At 42.5% G+C, this 22,242-nt stretch overlaps 1 protein-coding gene across 4 annotated transcripts; it reads left to right on the top strand.

The window, feature by feature from the left end:
* The first annotated feature begins 1,846 nt into the window (after positions 1–1,846).
* On the top strand, positions 1,847–20,912 carry igfn1.1 (immunoglobulin like and fibronectin type III domain containing 1, tandem duplicate 1). Of its 4 annotated transcripts, XM_062563790.1 has the most exons (26): positions 1,847–1,988; positions 5,392–5,478; positions 8,890–9,009; positions 9,124–9,266; positions 9,579–9,678; positions 9,785–9,829; positions 10,453–10,486; positions 10,591–10,774; positions 10,858–10,971; positions 11,047–11,215; positions 11,443–11,715; positions 11,802–12,461; positions 12,951–13,055; positions 13,905–14,042; positions 15,148–15,272; positions 15,478–15,619; positions 15,759–16,052; positions 16,199–16,495; positions 16,998–17,177; positions 17,280–17,408; positions 17,491–17,799; positions 18,070–18,155; positions 18,264–18,456; positions 18,558–18,854; positions 19,240–19,566; positions 19,687–20,912. In XM_062563790.1, the coding sequence occupies exons 2-26, from the start codon at positions 5,430–5,432 to the stop codon at positions 19,689–19,691; spliced, it is 4,518 nt and encodes a 1,505-aa protein (XP_062419774.1). In that variant the 5' UTR covers positions 1,847–1,988; positions 5,392–5,429; the 3' UTR covers positions 19,692–20,912. The 4 variants fall into 4 exon arrangements, with proteins under 4 accessions (XP_062419774.1, XP_062419775.1, XP_062419776.1 ...); XM_062563791.1 differs by lacking the exon at positions 12,951–13,055; XM_062563792.1 differs by lacking the exon at positions 13,905–14,042.
* Positions 20,913–22,242: the final 1,330 nt, after the last annotated feature.

Below are 22,242 nucleotides of genomic sequence, written 5' to 3'. Positions count from 1 at the left end.
AGTAGTAGAAAGACAAACAGGGACGTGTGAGTTATTAATTATTAAGAGCGTAGAAACAGTAGGTGGAGGAATTTAGAGAATGCCAAGTGACCACTGAAAATCTACCTGAAAAAGGTGATGTGAGGTGAATAACTGCACAAGAGGGGAGAACTTGGCCTTCCTGCAGAGTGATGGAATAATGGGATTACTTGTTATTAGAAACCAACATAGTGCATCATCGGAATGTTTTAAATGTTTTACTTCAACATACCAAACATATCATTACACCCTTCACTCATCTTAGATTGTTTCTCTTAACTTGGATCGTATTCAACGTCGTTCCGTTCAGTGAGACATTGTGTCCACCCTTTGGACCCGGACTGTATGTGTACGAGTGCAAACTGATTCAATTAAGCCTTTTTAAACACCGTGTTTGTGGTTTACAGTCTATTTCTTTTACTGCTATCCGTCGCTGCAGGGCCCACTTCGCCCCGACGTGTCGACCCCGAAGGCGCCCGCCGTGTCGTCTTCCAGGAAGCCCCTTAAGCAGCTTTCCACATGTATGTGTGTGTGTGTGTGTGTGTGAGCATTAAACGCAGGACGCCGGGAAGAACGCAAGCGGCCCGGAAATCCCACTCAGTATATTTTGCGGGTAGCTCAACGCGACCAACGTGAAGCAGATGAAATAAAAGGTGGCACAGTTGTAAAACTCATCTTTTCTCAAAATTGTATTCCACAATTCAAGCTAAGTGCAAATGGGCGGAGATGTTTTGCCGTGGCCACAGAACCGTGAGGACCACCTGTTGGAAAGTGATACCTGGAGGGGGACACAGATTTATGGTTGTTTATGTTTGCTCAAAGCAAAATGTCCCAGTTTTACTGTCGAGGCCATGAAGTCGTGCGTTGAAAACACATTTCAGGGAGAGCTGTCATATTAGATTGTAACCATGACAACAAACCCATAAATCAGAATCAGGCCCAGAATATATTGAATTTCTTCACCATGTGTGCTTATTCATAAATGGATTTGGACCCCAAAAAACATACAATAACAAGGAACATAAAAAAACCACTAAAGTAATTGTAGTTGTGTACGCAGAAGAACCCGTGTTTGATCCTACGGCTTCATCTCCTGCGTCGGTGCTGAGGACGTCTCCGAGGATGAGACTCTCCATCGGGTTTCAGACGTTGGGACCTGCTGCCCTGTGTGCGTTCGGAGCGCCCCCCCCCCCCGCTGTGAGGGAACAACGTGTCACATCCACGCGCCCCCCCCCCCCCCGCCGCTTTATTTAAGCCTCGAAGGACAGCGACTGGCAACTTTTACAGTGTGGCCTAAAATAACACAAGACGTGACACGCAACCGCCACACCGGTTGGTAATAAAAGAGACAAGAGCGTCCAAGGGCTGCAGCCTCGTGCCTGAGTTCATAAACTAGAAGTTTCAATCCACAGACGGAGTATATTTTCATATCATACCATTCCAAGGTGTTTACTACTAAAAATAACAGCTGTTAGGAGTTTCTTGGTTTAAAACTTTCTGTGAACGTGATCATGTTTGAACCCTTTCCTTCTTTTAATAACTATATAATATAAAAATGGAAATAGTAAGTGGTGTTGTCAGGAACGACTCTTTTAAATACAATTACAGGAGTGTAATTAAACATTCACACCACACACACACACGCAGTAGCGGACCTGACCCGGTCTTGGACTTGTGTAACATACCTAGTTCATACGTCCACATCTGGGTTACGGAAACAAATGATTCATCAAGAGGCATTTAACCTACTCACCACCACCCCCCCCCCCCCCCCCCACACCCCTCCAATGTGCCCCCACTGTGCTCCACCGCCCACCCAAGCGCCAATGTCTTTGGTTGAGGGCACCAGAGGAGCATCGAGCACAGCCTTCCACGCTGCTGGAGGGATCCATTACATTGAAAAATCACAGCGCTACCAGAGCTGCTGCCTGAGAGGGAACGGCACGGAGAGCACTGGGGACTTTGAGCAGGTAGGTGGCCTGTGACCAGGGGGGGAGGAATGGATGACGGCTTCTTGCGACACGATCAGCATGAATACAACGTGTACCGTCACTGTTTGCATCGGCGAGGCGTTTTTTGGCCAGCGGGTGCACAAATAAAGACAAAAAAGACAACGTATGCAATGCAGACTCATCCCGTTACACAGAGTGCACTCAAACGTGGTGCTGCTGGTGCATGGAATCACTTCAGTAAGGTTTCTCAGTTTTGAATCCAGGGACGCCGGATCGCAGCGGCGAGGTTGGAGCTGAGAGCCTTTTTGGTTGGTGACTAACTTTAGGACGGAGGCATCAAATCGATCCGTAGGCTGGCAAACAGAGTTCTGCGTGAGGGCTGTGGGTTGAGTTTTGGCAGAAAATAGGACCTCTATCCACATTAAAAAGAGCGCGGTTGACGCCATTGGCTCGGCAGCCCTCCTCTCACATTTATATCTCACATTATGCACAATGTGTTTTTTCTGGAGGGCAATTATCCTCGGCGCGGTCACGCCTGGTAGATCCCAACAAACGCGATTAACTTCTGAGATAAGAGCGAAAAGTAAAAGGAGAGAACACACAGACTGATCAAAACCACGCTGCCACCCGCCACGCTTCAGCTTAAGCCGTTACACCTACTTTGAACAACATGCATCAGTGTATCGGCCCCCTGGGAAGCTAAAATAGCAGCTCATCTGACACCCAGGAGCCTGGTCATCGGGTGCGGTTCCCTGTGAGTCACGCAGCTACCGGTCAGGGGCCCGAGGAGAACATTGGGGACATCTGAGAAGCCAGATATGTGATGACTGGAGCGGGGGAGCCGTGTGGGGTGACCGGTTCCCTCGGTCCGAGGCCTTATCATTTTTCTGCTGCGCCGTCTCTTTGGTGTCATTTATATTGACTTCAGTCGTCAAACAGCACTGCCCACGTTGCATTTCATGACGTTAATTCGATGAGAGGTCAACTTCAACTACTGTAATGTCTAGGGAATGGGTCCAAAGAGGTCATCCCAGGCCATCATAGAGGGTTTGATCCTTGCTGACAGTTTAAAGGAGCTCACTCAATATCGCAACTCATTCTGTTAGAGACAGAGGGAAATAACTTTCAAAATACAGGAGGAGCAAATAATTACCACCATTACTTTAGTAACAGATGATTAGGCTAAAAACCCTCTATGCTTTTATGCATCATGATGTGTTTACAGAACATAGAGAGGGATTGAATGTAACACCTTCAGCGTGACAGTGACATCAGGCCAAACACATGCTCATCACATGCTCATGGAGCTGGCCTCCTCCGGGACCTCCGGGATGTTTGGATCTCACACACATTTTACAACTATATATATATATTGGGTTACAGTACCAGTCAAAAGTTTGGACTGGTTCCATCCAATGAGACGGTGTGTCCCAACTTTTGACTAGCAACTGTGTGTATATGTATGCATGTATATACAGTATATGTATGTATGTTGACTGGGTTCACTGTAAGGTTGGATACATTTCATTTCCACCACAGTGGACCAACACTTGAGAGCCTGTATCTACTTTGAGGCTTGGTGACAGTACGTTGCCTTCAGGGACAGCCAGGCTGCCTACCTACTGGTCAGATGTAATGATGTTACCAAGAGTCTCTTTTAACAGTGTCATGCAGCACAGATGTTTAAAAACTCAGGCCTGGTGTCTGGAAAAGGTTCTCAAGACCCTTTGATGGCTATTTTGTCTTTAACGTCGCCCCCACCAAGGGTCGGATTTCATTTAATCCGATGAGAGCCTCAGCCAAACATTAAACTATAAATGTAGTGAGCTAACACGGCCAAACTGTTCAGTGGGAGGGAAGAGGAGCAAAGGGCTTCTTGCCAAAATGTCTCCTATTGCAGGCTGGTACCACATGTGTTGTGTGGTCCATTTTCAATCTCCACCAACAGAACGGATCGCTGCAGCAGCGCCTTTTTTGAACATACGCTGAGCAGCAGTAAAACTAAAAATAAAGTGTTTTTCATTGGGAAATATTTAGTATTCCAATTCTTAAGTCAAATATTAAATATTTAATGATTTTTATAATTTACAGAACAAGCTTTAGTTTGACATTTTAGTTTTATAATGCATGAGCCCAGCATCAAATATATTTCCCTAAACCGCTTCTTATTACGAGTTTTACATGATCACAGATCATTTGATTGTCACAAGTATCTAATCATAATAATTCAAAACAGGCCTGTGTAACAAAATAAATAAAATCAGTACAGTTTGTACCATCGCTGTTCATCGTTGCGTAAGGAGGACATTTTGGAAGCACAAATGGTTTGAGTTAAAAATAAATCAATAGAAAAAAGGGTTTAATGAATAAATGTGCGCGTTTTCCTGCAAGAGCCGTGTGCAGCAAAGTGACTCAGACCACAGTTTTAATGTGCTTATTTCAGCTCCTTTAATTACAGTGATTCACACCCATGCATTCAAAACGTGATCATAATTGTTAGTGATAATTTTTGTATTCTTATGGAGAAATTAAATGTTTTCAGCAGAGAAGGACGGATGGAAAAAATGTCAAACCCTTTTACAAACTGGATTGGGTTTCTAACTATTACAGGAGACGTGAATGATGATGTCAGATACGGGGTCAAGCAATCACTTGTTACAAGGACTTTTTTCCGTAAAGTGTGCTATGCCGAATGGCAAGCATTCAACAAATTCCTAATCACAGGCAGTTCATGGCAATAATCAGTTTTATCTTCATAGTTCATTCAAGTCAGTACAAAAGCAGGCTTTTATTCACATTGATCATTACAAGCAGCATTCAAATAGACTGCAACGTAATGACAAAAATATGAACTGCTTTGTACATAACCAGACGTACCTCGATGTAGAGCAAAAAAAAGTGATGGGATAAAGAGATGCATGTGACCCTTTATGTGGGTCAAAGTACACAACACACCTGGTCTTAACATTTACCAAACTCTTCAAAGAACATCCTAAAAGAAATAAGTGGAACAGATTCCCTCTTGAAAATCTAGCTCCCTATTAATCGTTTAGCCCGTAAGCTATTTTAAAATATATGATATCATACTAATAGTGACTAATATTTAATGTGGACCACGAGGCTCTAGTGGGAGTATTTTTAAAGTAAGCCTCCCTCCTTCAGTCGGCTTGGTGCCATCATGGTATCATCTCACGTTAAGGCCCACTGCTTGCTGCCTGGTCGGAGGAACTGCAACACGATCCGAGGCGTTCAGAGCAGGACAATCTGCCCCCAAACCTTTTGAATAAAGATAATTCAACCTTTGGGAGGCATCTGCTGGATTAAAAAAAACCTCAAGTATCAGTCTATTTCACAGCTTTGCCTTTCTCGTGCGAGGCGCTAAACGTTTCCTCTTGTGTCTGTTTTTCTCTTTTTGCTGCAGAACCTTGAGAATCAGCAGCGCTCCAGAGGGAAGGAAAGATGTGGAAGAGGTCAAAGGTGACGGATCAAACTGCCGCCGGGCAGACGGGTGAGTGGAGGTGGTGGATGCCCCTCTTTTGGGTCGGTCAAAGGGTTTGTATCGCTGTCTCCGCCTTCATTTCCTCTTATCGGAGGAATGAGGATGAACAGCGTCTATCTGACCTCCACGAATAGTAGAAGAAGTTTGAGGGGAAATTATTTAAGAAAAAAAAAAAGAAGAAAACACAAGAAAACACTTGGGAAATTTACCCGGTCGAAGAAGAAATGCAAGGATGCATCTTTTTCAGAAGACGCAGGATACCCAGGACATCCGGCAAATGTGTCACCATTTCAGCTGAGAATAATCAAGACGAGCACCACCGTTTTTTTTCTTTTGTCGAGTGAAACACTCCAAAAATGATTCATGGTTCTTCAAAAAAAAAAAAAAAGCAAAGGAAATGTTTCGACCTCAAGGTCACGGATGCCACTTTTCAGAGGAAGCTTTTTGATACGTGAAGAAACGGCGACGCATTTCAACGGGGGACGCGATCACAGAGACGCCGGCAAATCAGGCCGTGATGTCACTCAAGTCAGAAGCAGCTCCCTGTGATTCTGATGAATCAACCGCTGCTGTAAAAAAAAAAAAAAAAGAGACGAGAGGAAGAAATGGACGGCGGGGTCAAGGCCTCCTCTAATTCACTTCCAAGACGTTGCTTCTCCACAAAGTATTTGCACATAATTTCTCTCAAGCACTGCGGAAGAATCATCCTGAGATATCGTGAGAAAACGCGTGAACGAGCAGTCGCACTAACGTACTCTATTCTCCTTTGTCTGTGACTAACCTTGTGTCTTTGAAGCTTTTGTTCCTCCCAAGTTCTGTGTGTGTGTGTGTGTGTGTGTGTGTGTGTGTGTGTGTGTGGACATCCCGTTCCTGGGTCCTACTGTATATTGTGCTGTTTCATGTTTATTGTCTCCATAATCCTGTCGAAGCTCCAACCTGCCATGGGGCTTTTGTCAGGATTAATATTCACCTGTCCCGTTCCCTCTCCTGCTGTCACGTTGCGTGTGTAGTCGACGCTTCAGAGGGAGTTCAGCCAGACGACAAAGGTATGCGAGAAAAAAGAAAAAAAGAAAAAAAGAAAAGAAACCCAAATGACACAAACGACTCACCTCCTGTAAGTGCATGACTCCCTGCTGGGAGAGCTGCATGTGTGGTGTAATCCCCGTCACGCTGTGAAAGGTGTCATCCGAGACGGATGATTCAACTTTCAGTGTCACAACAGACGCATTTCGTTGTGACCTTTTAATCCACCTCCACATGAACACTAAGGCTGTGGCTGTAGGGTGATTCAGAGGATGAATGTCACTTTGTTAACGGACATGCGGATTAGTTCTGGGGAGGGACGTTGGCACAGTTCAGTCTCCAAAGGAGTGGCACAATCTCCCCTAACGCCACCGGCCAGTAGCCCCTTAGGACCAAATAAATCTTTAGCACATGTGACTTGTAGGTTTAGAACTTCAATTCAATTCATTTTATTTTGTATAGCCCAAAATCGCAAATTATAAATTTGCCTCAGAGGGCTTTACAGTCACCTTTTTGCTCTCCTCCCTGTGATGACCACGACTGTCACGGATACAACACGATGTGATCCGTGCAGTTCAAAGGTGATCCAAGAGCTTTATGCTGTCTAGTCAACACAGAACATTGGGGCCTGGAGGTAATTAGCCGTTTGACCTCTGGGGTCAATTAGGCCTCATCCTCAGGGCCGGGTCTAGACAGGCACGTATGAGGGGGCAGCCACAAATCTTGAGGGGGCATTGTGCTCCAGCACCTAGCTTGAGGGGGCACAACATTTATTTGAGGGGGCCAGGCCCCCCTCTTGCCCCTGCCTAGACCCGGCCCTGCTCAACCTAATCCCCTAATGACTGATGCTTTATCAAATCAAAGATATTACTCGCCATTCTCTGCTAACGTGGCCGTGGACTAAAATAAATTTGAAAAAAAACGATAAATCCGAAAATATGAGTTCACGTCGATAAATAAATAATAAATAAATGTCCCGTTTTCTAGATTTACAAACATTAGAAAACATTAAGAAAGTCAAACGCACCAAAAATATTGTTAGAAAGCTGCAACTGAAGTTATAGCATGTAGCTTTATTCACGTGAGGTGTGCTTAGGAATGACAGTGTCCTAATGGCTCATCCACGTGAATCCTCATGAAATTGAGCCATGAAATTAAAGCGCACTATAAAACGTGTTCATTGTTAAAAGGCCTGATCAATATTTCCATGACAACAAATTGCTTTTGATGACGGCGTTGTGTTTCGTTACCAGCAGTGAGACGTAAGAAGGGTACGTGGAAGGACATTTAAGATGTAAGAAGAAAAATGTCTTGTTACATACGGCTGGCATAAATAAATAGATCAATAGTTAAACTTTATATTCAACCTCCTGAAAGTCAACTCCCAGGACATTTAGGACATGTCCACATCTCTACCGCGGCCATTTAGGCTGATAACAATATTACGTTAATGGACGCACTGCCTATCGTTAACATTTCTGTCCAAGGCTTCGACAGACTTATTTACCTATTTACAACATATACAAAACTCTAGAAATATACTTAATGTAGACTTATTGAATGTTAACATGAATACTCTCATACGCTAATTAACATTAACTCAAAGTCCCCACTCACGTTTTCACCATGGACGAGTCCTGTGACATCAGCTCATCACGCTTGCTGCTTACACACACGAGGACGTTGCATGTTTACATGCGGGTCAGAAAACTCACCACTAATGTCAGGAGGCCGATGAGGGGGGGGGAGTCTAAAGAACGTTATTACACAAGACTTTTACGAAATGTCTCAAAAATAGTGGTGCTGGAGCTTGTCTAAATGCATAAATTAGACAATCTCAACACTTTGGTTTGTGTCTTCTGACCCTGTTGTTGCACAGCTCCTTATGAGCTTATCGAGTCGACACACAGGAGACGTTAGAGAAGGTCTGCAGGCCAATGACCTCACTTACATTCTGTTCTTCCAGAAACAGCAGTGGAATTATTGCTAGATTTGAGAAGTGTAACAAACTTTTGCCTTGGATAAAGTTAAAGCAGCAGAGAAAAAATATTGTAAAAAAACATTTTTAGATAAACAAAACTACAGGATTAAGTTACTTTATCTTTTACCAGCAATGAAATGTTTAAATTTAAAGTTTAAATTTGAATGATTTTGTTTGATGCCCATACTGACATTTGTTAACTGGATATATTCCTGAGTGGATATCTGTTATCCACTTTTGAACAAAATCTGAATACAGTCTTAATTCTTTCATTAAAAAACATGCTTTTCTCATTCAAGTGCACTAGTATACGAAGGTCAATCTAATTAGCAGTCTTATGCTTTGAATACACTGCACTTATCAGTCATTACACACTCGATCTGGACATATTGGTAATTCTTATTTTATCTGATCAGGCATCAAGAAGAAGTCGAAGGTGCCTGGTGTCATGATAACGCAGTTCCTGGAGGAACTCCCGGAGGGAAAGTCGACTCCAGATTTCACCCGCAAACCCATCGCTCTGACCATCCAAGAGGGTCAGTCGTCATGCATTTCAGCCAAGGACTTGTTCCTTTCTTAAAGTTCAGGTGTTTTTTTTGAGAACCCCCCCATTTTAGACTAAATGAAATCTTCATTTCCTCCCATTCCAGGGAAATGTGCTGTGTTTAAAGCCATAGTAGTGGGCACCCCAACACCTACTATCACTTGGGGCAGAGCAAACGGAGAAATCCATTTCCACCCCGACATGTGCCTGCAAAAGTACGATGAGGCGTCCAGAGAGCACACCATCGAGGTAAGACGTGTTCGTGTGTACACGAGTTCAATCTGCCAGAATCCCCAAAGGCCTTCTCACATTACGCTTCAAATCCCCAAAAATAAGGCTGTGGTATCACAAAGAATCAGACATTGATTGGCGATCACAGGCTGTCGACAAAACAGCGGGGGCAACGCGACATCTTGTATTCATTTCATATATTTTTTAAAGATTTTGTCCATAGTTTGTGCGATAAGTGAACTTGAGGAACAGGATATATTTGCATACTGGTACTGAAATGTGAGAATAGCTTAACACAACGTTAATAACTAAATGTGTGCAATGTATTAGTTTCCGAAGGTCGCTCCAGAGGACGCAGACACCTACAAGTGTTTTGCAACAAATGAATATGGAAGAGCTGTTTGCACTGTTGCCTTGAATGTTATTGCGGGTAAGCTCCTGTCTCTGAAACAACGTTTCCATCAAGTGTGATGAATATAATGCACGTTTGAATTGAGACGGACAGAATGAAAGCGACGTCTTCTGTCTGTTGACAGTTGGATTCTCTAAGACCAAGGAGCTTCAAAAGACACAAGTGGAAGGTGAGCTTGAAACCACATTATGTATTAAAGTTATTTAAGAGGTTGGCAAATATATTCCATACGACTTCCCGTCGTACGACTCGTCCCATTAGCGATGTGCCACTGCAGACTTCACTGAAAAATGTGCACATCATCAACAAGAATCACTTTTGAATTGAACACGTTCTAAGGTTTGAGAACCATGTTTTACCCAAGACGATCATAGGAACTAGTGTAAAAAAAGTTAGTCAATTCAGATCCATGGCTTAAGCTTGGAGGCAGCTTGACATAATGTCAATAATAGTGTGAGTGAAAAGCAGAATTTCATTTGGGCATAAAAGGACAAATGTAATCATCTCACAGTGTGTGGATGTGGTGTTAATTGTATTTTTCTCTTTTATCCATTTAAGTGGATCTTCACCCCCAGGCTGAGAGAGCTGAGTGTATAAGACTATAGTCCCCCCCCCACTAGAGGGGAAACAAATTAATCTCATCTCGATTTTATTTCCTCAAATAGTAAAAAAATCAAGTGGATTTTTAATCAAACAGATTACAATAAATCAATTGATAAGAAACCTGCTCTTTAAGATACCATCCCGACATACATTAAGCCAAACTAACACTTGTTCTGTCATGTTCACCAGATACAAAGGACATCAGACAAAAGCTTAAAAAGCGGTGAGTAAAAGATCTGTTTATGTGTAAAATGCACCAGCATGTTCTTTGAATGAGGCCTTTGATTCCCGAGTTGTTATTTCACCCAACGGAATTCCTCTCCACAGTAAAGAGGACGGAACACGCGAGGAAAAGAAGATGGAGCCTGAGGAGAAGGTCTGGGAGATCCTCCTCAGCGCCGACAAGAAGGACTACGAGCGCATCTGTGGAGAGTACGGCATCACGGACTTCCGCCGCATGCTGAAGAAACTCAGCGAAATGAAGAAGGAGAGAGAGGAGGAGATCGCAGAGGTACGCGTTTAGGACCATTGGTTGAACCCTCATGAAAGGTGATGCTCACTTTGTTGGTTCTTTCCTCTTCACTTCTATGGTAGTTTGTCACGCACATTAGCACGCTGAAACACATCGAAGTCAACGACAGCGACTGTGCAACCATCGAGTTGGACATGGACCTCAAGGACCCGACCAGCAAACTTTTCCTGTACAAGGTGAGGGCCGTAAACTGCCCACCGCGTTTTTAACGTCCATTTCCAACGCGCCCTCATGCCCGTGACATTCCGCAGGATGGCGTCATGGTTCCGTTCACCACAGAAGAAAGCGAGTCCATGAAGCACAATTTGAAACAAGTTGGCAAGAAATACGTGTTCACGATTAAAAATCTCGGTTCAGAAGATGCTGGACTCTACTCAGTGGATGTTGGGGGTATCAATGTATTCTCCACAGATTTCAAAGGTATGTCTCAGTTCATTGAAATCAGATTAGGTTCAATTCAGTCCGTTATGGTTTTATTGTTGTTGGCCACAGCTGTTTTTAATAACTTTACTTACAATAAATGCACAACATGAGAAGGACCACCTTCCAGCCATCCTTAACAGATTAGATTGTTGAAGAGTATGAAGTCTAAAAAAAGTTCTTCTCCGCTTTTATTTCTGTGTTTTGCATTTCTGTAACCCCTGAAGTGCCTGAAGTGGACTTTGCTGTCAAAATACAAGAAGTCATAGCAGAAGAACGGCAGGACGCCCTCTTCCAATGTGTCCTGACCGCACCCACTGATGACCTCAAGTGGTTGGGAAAAAGCGCTCCGCTGTCAAACAGCGAGAAATTTGAAATCACTGTATCTGAAGATAAGCTCATACACAAGTTGATGGTGCGTGATTGCATGCCGTTGGACGCCGGCATCTATGCTGCCGTGGCAGGAATCAAGTCCTGCAACGCCTGGCTCGTGGTCGAAGGTAAGAAAATTCCAGTTGCACGCATACACCTGTAAAACCATTTCTTTTTGACACTAAAACGCCACTTTTCATATCTTCTTTGATAGTCGACAAGGATGCCGCCAGCAAGGGCAAGAAGGCAACCCGCAAAACCACCACGGCTGGAGGCGCTAATGAGCAAGATCTGATGACAATAGCCAAGGAGCAGCAGGAAATGTACCAGAAGAAATTGGATGAAAAAATTGAAATGGCCAAGAAGGCTCAGGCGGAGCGGGAAGCGGCAGAAGCAGTGGCCAAAGTGGAGGGCGAAGCAGCGAAAAAGGCAGCGGCGGAAGAAAAGGCGGCGGCTAAAGCCGCGGCTAAGGCTAAGGCGGCGGCTAAGGCCAAAGCAAAGAGGGCAGCAGCCGCCGAGGATGCCGCTGCCGGGAAGAAGAAAGCAGCTGCCGCCGCCGCCGCCGGTGCCGGGGCCGGTGGAGCTGATGGAGGCAAAGGTGCAGATGGTGGTGCTGCTGTCGGAGTTGGAGGAGAAGGTGGAACTGCAGCTGGAGCCGGTGGAGCCGAAGGCTTGGGAGAAGAATATGATTCTTTTGAGGATTCTGATGGAGAAATTGAAGGGGAGGGAGGTGGAGGAGTGGGAGGTGGAGAAGGAGCGGGAGATGGAGGAGTGGGAGGTGGAGAAGGAGACGGAGAGGAAGGAGAAGGAAGACAAGGAGGAAAGCGCAAGAAGCGTGTGAGGGATGGTCCACTCGTTCCAGATACTGTGATAGGTAAGAACTGCAATTCATGTCAACAGACCAACAAACATGGCCTTTATTCTCCTAAACGCCACAAAAACATCTTTACAAATGAACTTCTTTCAATTTGAAACCTTCATTTCTTCATTTCTAATATTGTAATTATACTGGTAGCAGTAGAAGGAGTTTGTCTTTTGTTTGGTGTTTTAATGTTTTGATCTTTATTGTCTCTTCTCTTGATGCTTAATGTTACTGCTGTTTGTCGTTTCCATCAACTTTCAGGTTCATTATTACATTATATGTATATATTGATCTTTAATAATATATATATACATATTTTTTTATATATGTATATATATTTCTGAATAAGCAATAGGAACTAATAAGAATAAGCTCAGTTTATTCAGAGTATATAATATTGAATTTTTCTCAGGTTGAAGTTATCATTAGTTTAACATGGTAGTAAATGACTATAACTAGATGCCTGATCTGAATAAAGTTGATACTTATCATCACTAATAGGAGATAAGAACGATGAGGGAACCACAAATCAACCAGGTGAAACATCTGGGAAAAAAGAAAAACGTCAGAAAAAGAAAGACGTGGCGGTTGAAGAAGCCGTTGTTGGTAAGAGATGTCAAAGTCTGCATGGCGTAAACGACTTACTGACGATGGAAGTCATTTGGGAATGAAAATGACTTTGACATCAGCGATAAAGAAAGCTTTGGTGCACGCCGACACGACAAAGCTGCGTGCTGCTCCGCTTTGCAGATTGTGGCGAGGAAGCTCCACTTCCTTTTTATATTCTACTTAACGTTTTTTAACTTTTTCACTGTAGCTCCAAAAACTATGTTCAGTTCATCATTAACAAACTGCTAAAAATTTCAATCATTCATTCATGACAAATAAAACATCATGATTTATTTGTATGTTTGTACGGTTTCCTCTTCCATCGAACCCTTCACCTCAATGAATCTAGATGCTCTTCTTTATTCTCTGTGTATTACGTGTGCTTTCTTGCTGCCACGTTTGTTGACTCGTTTGTCTTATTGTTGTCAATACCTTCTTTTCTTAAAGGGGGTAAATGGAAAAGGGGACTTAAATGTGTTTTTTGTGGTTTGGTAGATTTCAGAAACTGTTGCTAACACCAAACATTTTATTATGAAAATCAAATCACACTGACATTACTCACTCCTTTTTGATTACACGCCAATATGTAACAAGTCATAGTTTTAAATTAAACTACAGTTCGCATTAAAAGACAAAAAATAAACACATGATTGAATCAACCATCCCCTTTTCCAGCAGACTCTTTTTCAGGAATGAAATCAATGTTTTTTTATTGTTTGATCTTGTTGTCATGCTCCGTGTTGACACTTTGACTCTGATTGACTGATTTCATTCATTTATATCTGTAAGGCTTGTCGGACAGCTAATGGCTAATTACGATGATATCCCCTAAAACTGAAAATAAAGCAAAAAGCAACAGAGAGGCGAGTGGTGCCAGTGCCGATAGTGGCACCGGGCCGGCAGCAGGCCGCCATGAATCTACAGCAGCTGGCGGGCATTCCGCCCGTGCACGCCACGGCCCGCTGATGGTGGAGACAGTCAGTGGTAAGATTACTGGCGCCGCATTAACTGCTGCATGGGAAGCACTGCCCGCTGAACAAAGTCATCTCATCAATAGATGACTTTTCGAGACGCTTTTTACAATCAAAGTGCTTCAATTGATCTCTAATTGGTTAAATGGCCTTTTAAAATGATCAACAGGAGTGGGTTTGACCGTGAGAGTGCCTTTAAGAAAATGCAGTGCACTAAAAGTTCTGTCAGAAGCACCCCGTGTAACAGTGAAATGATTCAAAACATACTTAAGTCTTATGTTTTGTGCACTACAGCATTGGTTACATAATTTGTATTTCTAAGACCCACAGGTTGGATACCAGCGGGCGATATCCTTTACATCCTCCTCCATTCTTCTGTACTGTTTTGCAGACTGTGAGTGTGTGTATGTCTGTGGGTTTGTGTGTGTGTGTGTGTGTGTGTGTGTGAAAGTCATGTTTAACCGCAACTGTGCCCTGTGTTAACAATCTTGCTTGCCTTTGGAAATGGTAATTCAGGATGAGTCGGTGCATTGAGGTGAATTATGCAGAATTGATCATGATCTTGAAGCGGTATCTTTATGCAAACACGTCTCCTGGCATAACTTGAAGATGGAAGACCAGCCCAGCCGAATTTGGAGGATGACCATGCTCTAAAAACCACAATGAAGATCTTCCGCTGACCAAAGCAATGTCACACTTGGAGTGGGATCTTTTATATTTTAAGGGCGTGTGTTTCTTACTAAATGAACAGAGGCAAACGAGAGCCTCGCTGAAGACATTCTTATGAGCTTTAACTTCAAGAGACCACTTCAAAGACACTAAAGCTCCACATTAACCAAGAAGACATCTTCAGCAAGTTAAAAAGAAAATACCAAATACGCTTCTCTTACATACGTTAGAAAATTGGAAAATATTGTCTGTTCAAGTAAGATATTTTCTGGCATATCTGCATTTTAACATGTATTTTATATTAAATACATGATTTCAACCAAAAATGCACAAAGAAAAAAGAGGTAAGTGTGTAAACATGTGTTACAAATCCATTGCACAACCTGTACAACACGTATGCAGATATGAGCCGTGTGCATTTGATAACTTGGTGGTTGATGAATCTTCAGATCCAGGAGTTCACTTCCACGCCGGGCTTTCTGACTGCAAAGCCATTATCGGAGAGGCAGCCGAGCTGGAGTGTAAAGTGAGCAGAGAAGACTGTGAAGGGCTCTGGTACAAAGACGGAGAAGAGGTGAACCAACGTTCTCAGTGGCTTCTATGCTCTTTCAGTAATATAAACAAAACAGGGCTGTCATGTGTTCACTCAGTACCAGTCAAAAGTTTGGACTCTTTTTCTCATTCAGTTCCGTGTGCTCAAACTTTTGACTGGTACTGTGTATGTGAGAGCTTCAGATGGGACTATTTGATGTAACTAATATTTCTGATTTTTTTTATAGATTCAATCATCTGAGGACATTACCATTTCAAAAGATGGAACTTTCCACAGGCTCAAAATTCACAAAGTCACAGAGGAATATGCTGGAAAATATAAATTTGAGGCAGATGGACGTAAGACAGAGTCACTGATTGTTGTTGAAGGTATGAATAATTTACATACAGAAATGACTTATTTAAAGAGGTGTATCGTTCAGTAGAGAGAGCCCACAGATTGTGATAAAATGTCTCCAAATCTTCAGTGCGTAACCAGAAAACTTTATTGTTTTACCAATTGCTGCAGATCCCCCCAGATTTCCTGCTGAGGAACTGGAGGCATTTAAAAACCCGGTAACCGTGAAAAAAGGACACAAAGCTTCCTTCAAGCTACCTTATTTCGGACGGGAACCTATAAAGATACAGTGGTATCTTGACGGTGAAGAGCTGTCGGAGGAAGCCACTATCAAGTTGGATTACTCGGAGGGCTGCAGCAGCCTGCTTCTCACCAAGCTTCAGCGCAAAGACAGCGGCGAGGTCAAGATGAAGCTCAAGAATGAGTTTGGCACGGTCGAGGCCATCAGCCAGCTTATTGTACTGGGTATGTATACAAAGGTTACATTTGGTGAATGCTTTTATAAAGAAAATAGCCAACAAATCACCTGCCTGATTTAATCATTTCGTAACACTTTCACTAACGTGTTTGGCACAGATCAATATTCGATATGCAAATGTGTTTTGCGGCAGATAAACCCACTCCTCCAATGGGACCTCTGGAGATTGTGGAAGCCTCCTCTTCAACAATTGACTTCAAGTGGAGGCCCCCAAAAGACAGCGGGGGCTGCAAGATAGACAACTACATCCTTGACCGACAGCAGGTTGGCCGCAACACCTGGAAGAAGGTGGGGCCAATCGGTCCAGAGCCCAAATACAAAGACTCTGATGTCGACCACGGCAGGAGGTACTGCTATCGCATCCGAGTGGAGACGGAAATGGGCACCAGTGAGCTGATGGAAACGGAGGACATTCAGGCCGGAACAAAAGGTAAAATCAGACCAATGTTTGACTTTGAACACGCAAAATAGTCATTTTCATTTGCAAATAAAATATGCACACATTTTGCAAAGAGCTCAATTTTGGTCAACCAATAGATCTGAAAAGTTGATCTGTAGTTGACAGTGTTGATGTTCAAATGGATAATCTAAAATGGCTATTATAGCTCATGTACATCCAGTTTAGTTTAGTTTTATTCTGTTACCAAAAAAATGTTAAAAAATCCCGATAGGGAATAAAGCTACAGGCTACATACAGTTTTGATGAAATAGAAAGTACCTTATACAGATGTTATGACTCCATACAACACCAGCACATACACCGCTCGCTAGCATGTTAGCTGTTAGCCAACTAGCTTAGTCAGTAGACCATTCAGTATCGCACTACCATCCCCCCATTCCACTCAGCCTCTTTTAGGTGTGTCTGAGTCTTGACTAACCCCATTTTTCACTACGAAATGATAACAGGATAACCCATTCTTTTGTATGTTTAGCATACCCTGGAGCCCCATCTTCACCAAAGGTTGTGACTGCCTTCAAGGACTGCATTAACCTCTCCTGGTCTCCTCCATCTGAAACCGGAGGAACCAATATTCTGGGATACAATTTAGAGAAACGCAAGAAGGGCAGCAACCTGTGGGGCCAAGTCAATGCACCTGATGAGATGATCAAAGGTCACCGATCAGTCCTACATTATTACTGTTTGATCTCAAAAGGGAACATTTGATCATTTATTGCTGCGATTCCCATATTGCATTTGTGTTTCTCCTATACAGGTAAGGGATGTGGAGTTAAAGATGTGGTCGAGGGCATGGAGTACGAATTCCGCGTGTCAGCAATCAACAACTCTGGAGCGGGGGAGTTCAGTACGCCGTCTGAGTTTGTGTTTGCCAGAGACCCTAAAAGTAGGTGGACATTTATCATCGTTTCACCAACGCGTCACACAGCCGCCGAGTTGCAGCAACAAACGTGATTCATGTGTTACAGAGCCTCCTGGTAAAGTCATAGACTTCAAAGTGACAGATTCCACCTACACAACCCTGTCCCTGTCTTGGACCAAACCCAAGGACATTGAGGGGGTTGAGGATGAAGCCAAGGGATATTTTGTGGAGATCAGGCCTGCAGAGAGCACAGATTGGGACCGCTGCAATTCCAACGCAATAACCATGACTTCCTATACAGTGAAAGGCTTGAAGTCAATGGGCATGTACTGGGTGAGAGCCATAGCTACTAACGATGGAGGAGAGGGAGAGGCGCAGGAGCTGGATAATTACATCCTCGCAACGCCCCCCCCTGGTAAGAACATCACATCACTTTATTTGTGTCACTGCGTCATGTTAAATATTGTGATTAAAGGGAAACCACTTGGAAGAATAAACCCCAGTCTTTGTACAATTGAAAAAGTAACTTACTGATAAAGAAAATCTGAATCCAAATCAGCTATGTAGATATGGGGGGGCTTATAGTAAAAATACAGACTCCGAGTTAATTGGATCAGGATCATTAATACCTAGTTTGAACAAGCAAGACAATGAATGAACAACCTCTTTCCTTCTGCTCACCCAGTGAGACCACGATTCACAGATGTCAAAATCAAGAGTTTCATGGTGGTCAGAGCAGGGAACTCTGCACGATTCACCATTAACTTTGAGGTAATTTAAGAAGAACTTAAAGTAAGATGGCATATATCCATGACAATAAATGTAAAGTAATGCAATCACGTCTTCTGACAAAATATCACACTTCCATATTTTTTGTAGGCATCTCCTTGGCCTGAGGTCATCTGGCTAAAAGATGGATCGCCAGTGCCTAAAAAGGTGACCATCAGCAACACAGAGGGATCATCCCAGCTGCTGATTCCTTCCTCCGAGCGCTCCGATACTGGAATCTACACCATCATTGTCAAGAACATTGTCGCCCAAGAATCATTCAGCATTGAAATAAGAGTCACTGGTGAGTTTGATGAAATACTGAACTTTCTTTCACCAGCAATAATTTCCTCCTTTTCCATATTCTGTGGATGAAAAATATAACCATTGGTTTCTGAACTCAAGATGAGCCGAAGCCACCTGGTCCGGTGGAGACTGACGAAAACGTGCCGGGCACCGTGACCATTTCATGGACCCCATCCCCGGATGAGAAACGTGACGACAGGCTGCACTACATGGTGACTAAGCGAGACTCAAGTAAAAGCACGTGGCACACCATCGCAGATCACATCTTCAACAACAGATTCACACTCTGCAACATAATGCCGGGCAGAGAGTACCAGTTCAGAGTCTATGCAAAGAACGACATGGGCTCCTCCAAACACTCCGAATCACCCAAGTGGCTGATCCCCAGCAAAAGAGGTAAGAGCTGGGCTCCCCGGTTATGAAATAGATAAATATCTCTATTTGAAGAAAGCTTTGTTTAAAAAGACGCAGAATTAAGCACATTATGGGGGTAAATAAAAAAACATTCTTCCTTGTTTTGGCCCTTTACCTTATTTCCTCCTTTTGTCAAGACTTAACCTTACATAGTCTGTAAATATTCCCCAATTAATCCAGGCGTTGTGTTGACTTTTAATGATCTGATCATTTAATGTAGTATCTTTGAGTATCTTTCTTGCTACCCATCCACATCTATCAGCAGAGGCACAGGAACAGGGAGTGAACTTAGTTTCCTCCGGTCAATGTTCTTCTGTTAGATGATTACGGCTATAATTTAATTCAATGCAAATGTTCTCTTTTCCAGCAAAGTTCACCGTGACCATGCCAGAGACGAAGGCCTGTGATCTTCAGTGTCCTCCCAAGTTTCTTCTCCCCCTGAAAATGCACACTGCTCCTCAGGGGTACGAATGCTACATGAGCTGTGCCATAAAAGGGGATCCAACACCTCATGTGACGTGGCTCCGCAACAACATCAGTCTGAATACCAACACCAACTACTTCATCTCCAACACCTGCGGAGTCTGCTCACTGCTCATATTGAGGGTCGGACCTAAAGACACCGGCGAGTACAAGATCGTGGCGGAAAACTCGATGGGGAGGGCTGAATGCTCCACTAAGCTGACAGTCAGAGGTACATCTTCTCCAGAGTGAAACCATATTGTAAAGATGCTTTCAACATGTCTGATAGGGTAGGAGTGATATTTCCAATCTGAAACTAACCACTGCCTTTGTCTTCTTTCTTTTTTTCCAGAATAAATGAAAATGGAAGAATTGCTCTAAAATTCATAGGCGAGACAACTTGTTAGAAATTCACATGTTGTCAAATGTAGATGAATGATTATTTAATATTGCTGTGGTACTTTCCCAATTGGTTTCTGATTCTTATACAGGCCGGTATTTATTTAAAGTTAAACTCACAATTTTGCTGAAATAAAAGCCCCAAACTTGGTTTGTTTGCTTTGATTTCTATTGGACAATCTCAATAAAGAGGAAGCTTTAACTACTAGTGTGCAATGCCTTATATTTTAATGCAAGTAGCATGGAGTAGTGTGATGCGATGGGAGCCGCAAGGTTGGCGGTTTGAATCCCGGCTGAAGTGTCCCGGAGCAAGACACCTGACCCCTAATTGTCCCCCCTAGGCAAAATGTAAGCCATGGGTAATAATGCAATGTAAGTCGCTTTGGATAAACGTGTGGGATAAATGACATGTGATGTAATGTTAAATAGCAAATGCATTTTCAGTACAGGACACTAAGTAGCAGTGTTTTAATTGATGTTTAGTTATATTACAAGAGGTTTGTCTAACCTAATGGGACCCTCTGTGTCTTATTATTAATTCATTATTTTTAGATGTGGTGATGATTTTGAATCAATTACTTTTTTGACATTGTGATTTACAATTCCCCCCAAAACTGAAATAACAGCAAAAAATGAATAACAAATGCATATGATACTCTTATAGTCTGTTGTGTGAAAAGATGTGTGGGTTTAGTATAAATAACTGATGTCATACTGCTACTGTTGTATTTTTAATGTGGCCTTCATTAATTTGAAGAATACTTCAAATACTTCTGTGGTTATAATTTTTTTTTCTTTAAAACAAAAATGTATGTACATGCATGATGATTGACATGAGCCTATATACAGTATGCAGGCCTTGACATAGCATGCAAGTATCAAACTTCATACCACTTGTTCATCTCCATGAATGTTAATGTGAATAATTTATGCCCAGTCTTCTTGAATTACCACTCTAAGCATGTTTTTTTGAGAGGTCAGACATATGTCCAAGTTTAGAGTCATAGAAGAAGGGAGAGTGAACACTTGCACCCTGGACTAAAACATGTATGACGAGAGCAACCTCTCCGTTTCAAAGTGAAGATCTAGTTACAATGTTTTAAGTATGTGCAAATACGGCAACATCATTTCTGTTGGGTTTCAGTCCAAAAAGTGAAAATATTAAAAATCAGCTTCCCATCTTTGTGTTTTTTTTTTTTTTTTTTTTTTACTGGTGGGTCCAGAACTTGGGATATCAATAAGAAATAAACATTCATGCACATTCTGAACTTTTGCAGAATTACCTTAAAATGATTGTTCGGTCATATTCTAGATAACTAATGCAAGGGAAACCATCTGAGAGTAATCGGCACCTACCTCTGGTTGAACGTTGGGATGAAGATGGAGACGCAGCTCGGCTCACGGCACCTCCATGTCACTTCCCCATCAGACTTCTCTTCTAGACAAAAAGTAGCCCGCAGGTGGAATCCCAGTTTGGAGGGAGGGATTAGGACGTCCTTTCACTGAATTTGATATGGTGTCTCTTTTTGAAGATCCCATTAGGACTTTAGGGCCAAGGTGCATGCCAGTAAACCTATCCCCAGGAGGCACAGAGAGGAAAAGCAGTGGGTTAGGAGGTGTTTCTCTGAATGACTTTTTTGCCTCTCAAAAGGAAGGGCCTCCACGCTGCGACCTGTCCGGGAGCAGAAGTTCACTTGAAATCAAAAATAGTAAGTAACATTTACCAAATACTGGCGAAATGATCGATATGATTGAATGTTTCCTAAAAACATTTTAACGTTAATATGTATGTACGTACATCAGCTAATAGAACAATACTTTGCATATTACTGAATATTAACCTTAGGTATGAATGGTATCTGACATCTTACTATTTAACCCAAGTCAGAATTCTTATTGAACACTTAAAGCAGTTCAGCACCGATGACGTTGGGCCTAAATGATTGTTTAAAAATCATGAAATAGAAAATATGTTTAAACTTTGCATCTTCCAATCCAATATATCACTATATAATATAATTTCAACGTTTTAACATGTAGCCTTTCAATCTGATTGCAACAATCAATCAATTATAAAGGACGTTTAATGAGAATGTTTTGAATACCTGCTTTTTATCCCCTCAAAATTTGACATTTCGACACGTGAGGACTGAAGCTTGCTTCTAAAATAGAATTACTAATTATAAATCTGTAGTAGTAGTTTCAAAACAACTTTAATTTAATCAAACCCATTTAGAATTAGAAAAAGCAACATTTTAGGCTTTACTTGTGGTGTGCTTTTTTTCCTATTGCATCCTTTTACCCCAAGATAATTCTGCGTTAAAATAAATAAAACTCTAAATACAGTGATGGTTATGACTAATTTGCAGTAAGGCATCCATTTGTGCCATGTCCTGAGTAATGTACAGTACTGTAGATGTTTTATGAGGTATGTGACCTATTGCCTGCCAAATTAGGCCATCCACCAAGGAATCTACAAAGGGTTGATCCCAGGAATTCTTTCACATAT

The sequence above is a fragment of the Pungitius pungitius genome, chromosome 8 (genome assembly GCF_949316345.1).
Source record: "Pungitius pungitius chromosome 8, fPunPun2.1, whole genome shotgun sequence".
Classification (NCBI taxonomy): Eukaryota; Metazoa; Chordata; class Actinopteri; order Perciformes; family Gasterosteidae; genus Pungitius; species Pungitius pungitius.
Note: the sequence above shows the minus strand (reverse complement) of the source record. Positions and strands in the feature narration are given on the sequence as shown.

Coding starts and splice junctions, on each gene's coding strand:
- igfn1.1 (XM_062563790.1), top strand. CDS start 5,430: ATGTGGAAGAGGTCAAAGGTGACGGATCAAACTGCCGCCGGGCAGACG. Junction 14,043..15,147: donor GATGGTGGAGACAGTCAGTG/GTAAGATTACTG, acceptor ATGAATCTTCAG/ATCCAGGAGTTCACTTCCAC. Junction 17,409..17,490: donor GTTTGCCAGAGACCCTAAAA/GTAGGTGGACAT, acceptor CATGTGTTACAG/AGCCTCCTGGTAAAGTCATA.